We start from the raw sequence: 6245 nt of genomic DNA on the forward strand, positions 1-6245 counted from the left end.
CTATTTTTGGATACACACCCATGAGGGAATTGCTGGATTTATATTCTGCGTGTGTTGCACACTCACAGGCTGGGGGGTGGTGGTGGTGGAGGCAGGTTGTCGGAAGCGAGCCGAGCATCCACCACTGGAGGAATGAGAACTTATGCTGGGTGCTCCCCACGGAGCAGCAGTTAGAAGCTACACATGAAGTGTATATACAAAAATGGCAAAAATAGGTGAAAGAAACAGAATGAGACACAGCACATGGATCTATTTACAAAAAATAAATGGCACAGAGATGAAACAACAGCACCTGTTGCCAAACAGATACAAACAAAACTACATATCAACACGTTAGATTTTGCAGAATAACGCACTGGGAGGAGAGGAGTAAAAGTGGACTATAGTGATGAAGGTTAATGGGAAGGAAAAACGTTTTTGACTGTTAGCGGACTTGTATTACCTGACTCCAAGACTTCCATGGCTCCAGGAATCAAGATGTATAGCATTAGCATCAGGAGGGACAAACAGGTCAATGAGCAGGCTAGAGTCCACAATATATGTCCAATTATAAGGAAACCACACATATGCCTTCAACTGAGTTTTTACAAAGGTGTAAAAGCATTTCAGGGGAGAAAGGAAGAACTGGATATTCATATGCAAAAAAGTGAATTTGGATCCATAATGCAATGCATAGGAAAAATTAACTCAAAATGGGTCATAGACCTAAATGGAAAACCAATAACTATAAAACACAGGGAAAAAACGTCACAAAAAGGAAACATAACAGAAAAATCTTCATGACGGTAGGGTAGGGAAAGATTGTTTTAGTTGCAACACCAAAACACTAATCCATAAAAGTAACATCGGATAAATTGGATTTCATCAAAATTAAGGGTGTCTGCTCTTTGGAAGACAGTGTGAAACACAAAGCAGTAACTGGCGAACCATGTCTCTGGTAAAGTGCCCATATCCAGAGTAAAGTAGTCAAAAGCCAGTAAGAACCCAACTCAAAAGTGGGGGGGGGGGCAGGAAATTCGAAGACGATTATCAGATTTACCAGTGAAAATAAACACCTGAAAGTGTTCAATATCATTAGCCATTAAGGAAACTCGAAGGAAAGCCACAATGAGATACCGCTACACACCAGTGAGAATGACTGAAATGAAAAAGATTGACCGTAGCAAAAATTGGTGCATCTTTGAGGATGTAGGGAAACTGGAACTCTCACACATTGCTGGCTGGCACCTAAAATAGTACAACCACTTTGGGAAGCGTCTGGCAGTTTCCTAACAAGTTATAAACACACATGTGCCGTATGAGGTAGCCATCCCACTCCTAGACCTTTACCCAAGAGAAATGAAAGCAGATATCTAAGTTGACTTGATGGGAAAGCGCACAGCATCTTTATTTGTAATAATGAAGAATTGCAAACAATCTAAATGCCTATCAACAAGTGAACAGATCAACAAATTGTGGTATAGCCATACAATGTAGCACTATGAAATAAATTTTACTTAGCCATAGAAAGGAAGACACTATTGATACACGCAGCCACAGGGGCAAACCGCAAAGTGACAACGTTGAGTCCTAAGGAGCCAGGCACAAGAGTGTACACTGCATGCTCTGCATTTACATAAAATTCTAGGAAATACAACCTAACATATTGTGCCCGGAAGCGGATGAGTGGTTGTCAGAGAAAGAAGGACACTTGTAGGGACGCTGGCTATGATATGTTTATGAGCGTGACTGTAGTGATGCTCGCAGGAGCGCTAACAGACGTCAAAAGGCATCATACAGTACATTTTAGTTCTGTGCGGTTTCTTCTAGGCCGATACCTCCATCTGTTGCCTTTAAAAAAGAAAAGCGTAATCTCGCGTCCAGGGTGACACGGCTGGTAAGCGGCAGAGAGCGATTCAAACGCAGAAGGCTGCACCTGGAGCCAGTCCTTCCCAGCCCCTGAGCTCCGGGTAACAGCAGACCGGAAGAAGGGACTGGAAGGGGGCAGAGGCCGAGTGCGCGGGTCGCGGCCGAGTTAACGATTACCGGTGGGCGGGTCCTCTCGGCCCCTCCCCGCCCGCGTCCCCGAACGCCCCGCGCCGTCCGCCCGCGCCGCCGCCACCTGCTGCTCGCTCGAGTCCGTCAGCACCTGCGCCCCGTCAGCACCTGCGCCGCGCCCGCACCTGCGCAGCGCCCGCCATGGTGAGGGGTTCGCTCGCCGCCGCTCGCGGGGCCCGGGCGCGCGGGAGGGCGGAGGAGAGGAAGGGGCCGATCGCGGCGGCGGCGAGGGTGGGGGACGGTCCTTGCGAGACACCCGCCCGCCGGCCGCTTGCTAGGCTTAGAGAGCCAGGGCTAGGCTTGGAGAGCCGGGGTCTCCGCCCTGCTGCCACCCGCACCCCCAGTGGCGCGCGAGGCGAGCTGAGGCCGGAGAGGGGCGGTGGCGCGGCCGAGGCCTGTCCCTGCCCCCAGGCCCTTGTCTGCCGGCCGCCTCGCAAGCGGGGCGTGGGCGGTTGGCCCAGGGCAGGGGTGGGGGAGGCAGCTGGTGAGCCTGTAGATATCTGCCCCCTCTCAGTGGCGGGTTCTCGTCCACATGGGGGTGGGGGGCGTCCGTGTGTCAGAACGTGAGTAGGAGGGAGGCTAGTAGGAGTCTGTTTACCGCCGCCCTTCTGGCTTGCACTTCCGGCAGGGTCTGGCCAGGCCCTCTGCGCACCCGGCGCTGCCCCCTTGGCCTCGTAGCCAGGCCCTAGTGCCTCGCTTGAGGCTGCGCCCAGCAGTGGGGACCGACTGCTCAGGATCAGCCCTCCTCCAGGGAGGGTGTTCCCCCAGGAGGGCCTGGGCCCTGTGGTCAGTCCTGCTTCATCACCTCCACCCTCTCTCTAGCAGTGAAGTGGAGCCCTGGCTGGGGAGAAGGGTGTAGACCTGGGAGCATTACTAAACAGCCCCTTTCAGATCCCAAAGCCTGAGGAGCAGTAGAGACTGCGGTTCGGGGCAGGGCTGGTAATCAGTAACCGGAGCGCACACTCCCCCAGAAGGCTTGGCCAGGCCTGGCCTGTGATTTACTAAGCAAACAGTGCCCCTTCCCCAGTCTGACCCCAGCTCTCAGGGGGGCCTGTCCTCTCAGCCCCAGGCTATGAAATCCCAGAAGACACTAAGGGGCACGGGGTGCCTCCTAGGAGCTCCCTATATCCCCCTACTTCTTTCTGGGCCAGAGAGCGAAGCAGTGGGTTCTGATCCCTGGGCTGACATCATTCATCCAGTTGCCTGGATACATGACCAGGCTTATCAGCCCCAGAGAAAGGGCTGGCTCTGGAATGGAGCAGGGTTTGGGGGCAGGATGCAGAGCTCTAAGAGCTGAGGAACCGGACCAAGCCAGATCAGTCCAGAGAAAACAAGTGTTTTCAGAAGGGAGGGAAAATTTACTTAGAGGAGACTGTACTGCTTTTCTAGTGCGACCCCCACAGCCGACCCCACACCTGCAGGACCTAACAAGCCCTTTACAAAACGAGATGGCAGGCCCTTAATAAGGATGGACTTACTCATAGGTCCCATAGGCTCCTCTCACTGATCTGAAATGGAAGTTCTGGGCCCCTTCTACCTTTCAAGCCAAGGGAGGTAACCATCCTGCTGGCCAATGCCAGAACTGGGGCTTGACCCAGCCCTGCCAACGCCCCCATGACTGCCAGGCTGCGGGCTGCCTCGTGAAGCTGAATTAGCCTCCCTCACATTCTCTCCCCAGACCTTACGGGTTCATTTTTCCTTCAACACTCTTACAGTTTCTGTTGGAGGAATCACAGTTCTGGGATCCCTTCCATGCCTAGGCCTGGATCCATCCCCCCAGAGAATGGAACTGGCCTTTGCTTCCGTCTGTCTCTGAAGGTTCCACTCAGCCCCTGAACTGTGCCAGCTCTGGCTGCCTGGAGGGCACTTTGCACAATAGGCAAATAGGCCAAGGGGCTAGGTTTGCCAGTCGGCCTTGGCCAAGTTACTTCCATTTGGCATGAGCTCTGTGGCTCGGGCTTCCCAGGCTGATGGAGTAGATGAGAAGGCCTAGCAGCTGGTACTCAGGGGCTGCGTGGTGGCAGGATGAATACCCAGTGGGAGGTAGTACCAGTGGGGATCAGTTCTGGTAGAATCGCCTGGAAGGTGTTGTAAGCACTTGCTCCTTTTCTCTGGGCCCAGGATGCAGATTCAGACCCCTGTGAGAACAATGTCTGTGCTCTGAGGATGGAAGGGGACGTGGGGGGAGGAGAACCATGGTCATGTTCTCTTTCTAGGCCTCAGTTTTTTTGTGCGGACCTGGGGGTGAACTGGATACAGTCTGTAACAGAAAAAGGAAGGTTGGACAGTCATGGGCAGTCTTTTTCTGAAAAGTTGTGTAGTAACACATTCGCATCTGGGTTTGATTTTGCTTTTACTCCCTCATTGATATGAGAGACCTATGGTGGGGGTGCTCTGTCAGGCTTTGGGGACAGGGGCGGGCGGGGGAGTGTTGCTCAGTCCCAGTGACTTGCGTCACAGGCTCAGTATTTTCTGTTCCCTGAGCAAAGTGTCAGAATCTAAGAACCCATCAGTGCGTGAGCCCGGGCCCCACCCCCAGGGCAGGGTGTCCACCTGAACGGCTCCCTGTCCATTGCTTTAGACCACGCCACCAGAGACCCCATGGAGGTCAGCCAAGGTCCCCTCATGACTGGGGCCCTCTCCTGGGTCCTGGAGGGAGAAATGCCCGTGGGCCTCTGCTGATTTCCTGTCTTAGGCCGGCAAAGCGCACAGGCTGAGTGCCGAGGAGCGGGACCAGCTGCTGCCAAACCTGAGGGCTGTGGGGTGGAATGAGCTGGAAGGCCGAGACGCCATCTTCAAGCAGTTCCATTTCAAAGATTTCAATCGGGTATGTTGCCTGGTGGGACAGAGTTTCTGACACTCCAGAACTTGTTCTTTCCCTTGAAGGCCTTGCCACCTAAGCCCCTCGGCCACTATCCTTGTCGGGCTGGAGTGTCCTTGGGGACGGGAGTGGGGGGCATGGGTCTTGGGGGTCTCCACACCTGGAACTCTTCGAGCAGCCCTATCTCTCACAGCGCTCACCCGGGTCTCACTTCACTTCGCAGGCTTTTGGCTTCATGACAAGAGTGGCCCTGCAGGCCGAGAAACTGGACCACCACCCCGAATGGTTTAACGTGTACAACAAGGTGAGCGAGGCGTGCCTGCTGTGCCGGGCCGGCTGAGCTCTGAAGGCCCTTCCCTGGCCTTCCCTAGGGGCCTCCCCACCTAGAATCAGCACCGTCACCCCTATGGTAGTCAGGCTCGCTACAGACTAGAAAAGTGCAAATTAAAACACTCTTGAGCGAACATGCGGTTAAGGTGCACAGTCGGCATTAGGAAAGCTGAACCACAGAAGGCTAGGCCGCAGGCACTGGCCGTATTCACGGCTCATAGCTCTGTGGCCCAAATCCTCCTGAAGGTGTGGTGTGGAGGAATGAAAAAGTAGTCACCGGAGCTGAGAACACACACGCACAGCAGACAGGTCGGACCGCAGGCTGTCGGAGGGCGGTCACGCGACCCCTGCCACAGGCCACGGCGGGAGGGTTGGCAGTGTTGCTGGAGACAGTCAGGAAGGCTGTCCCCGGGCAAGAGCATGACCAGCTACCACCCTGGCCTGGAGCGCTCTGTGTCGCCGACCCGCACAGCCCTGACCCTCTCCCGCTCTGGGCCCGAACCTCTGGTTTTGTTCCAGGTCCATATCACCTTGAGCACCCATGAGTGTGCCGGCCTTTCGGAACGGGACATAAACCTGGCCAGCTTCATCGAACAAGTAGCAGTGTCCATGACCTAGGCCCTGCCCTTCCTCTGTGAATTCTTCAGGGGAAGGGAGTGACTGAATCAGGAATCTGGGGGGGGGAATCCAGGGAGCCAAGATGTTGCTGCAGCTAGAAGGGCCAAGTGGACTGTGCTGCCACCAGCTAGGGGAGAGTCCTTGCTGTGGAACGAGATGCCGGCATCAACGCCGACCTTTCCCCAAACCCCTCTTCATCCTTGGCGCTGTTATATGTATACTAATTGAGTCTGATCTCTCTCTGGAAGACTTCCTGGCAACAGTATTGGTCTTTTTGCCAGGCTGCATCCTGCTCCCTTTCTAATTCATTTCCCAGGAAGCTGTGACAAAGAGGTACCAAGTCTTAATCTCAGAAACCAGGACCCTAAAGTCAACCTTACCATATGTAACACAAACACCTGTGCTTTTATGTCTTAAATAAAACTAGTGTTTCACTCGG

General features: G+C 54.1%; 1 protein-coding gene across 1 annotated transcript; it reads left to right on the plus strand.

Moving 5' to 3' along the window:
* The first annotated feature begins 1956 nt into the window (after positions 1-1956).
* Positions 1957-6245, plus strand: PCBD1 (pterin-4 alpha-carbinolamine dehydratase 1). Its single transcript, XM_059170013.1, has 4 exons — positions 1957-2181; positions 4733-4864; positions 5082-5162; positions 5708-6245. The coding sequence occupies exons 1-4, from the start codon at positions 2179-2181 to the stop codon at positions 5804-5806; spliced, it is 315 nt and encodes a 104-aa protein (XP_059025996.1). The 5' UTR covers positions 1957-2178; the 3' UTR covers positions 5807-6245.

The sequence above is a fragment of the Mustela lutreola genome, chromosome 4 (genome assembly GCF_030435805.1).
Source record: "Mustela lutreola isolate mMusLut2 chromosome 4, mMusLut2.pri, whole genome shotgun sequence".
NCBI lineage: Eukaryota > Metazoa > Chordata > Mammalia > Carnivora > Mustelidae > Mustela > Mustela lutreola.

Coding starts and splice junctions, on each gene's coding strand:
- PCBD1 (XM_059170013.1), top strand. Junction 4,865..5,081: donor ATTTCAAAGATTTCAATCGG/GTATGTTGCCTG, acceptor TTCACTTCGCAG/GCTTTTGGCTTCATGACAAG. Junction 5,163..5,707: donor GGTTTAACGTGTACAACAAG/GTGAGCGAGGCG, acceptor GTTTTGTTCCAG/GTCCATATCACCTTGAGCAC.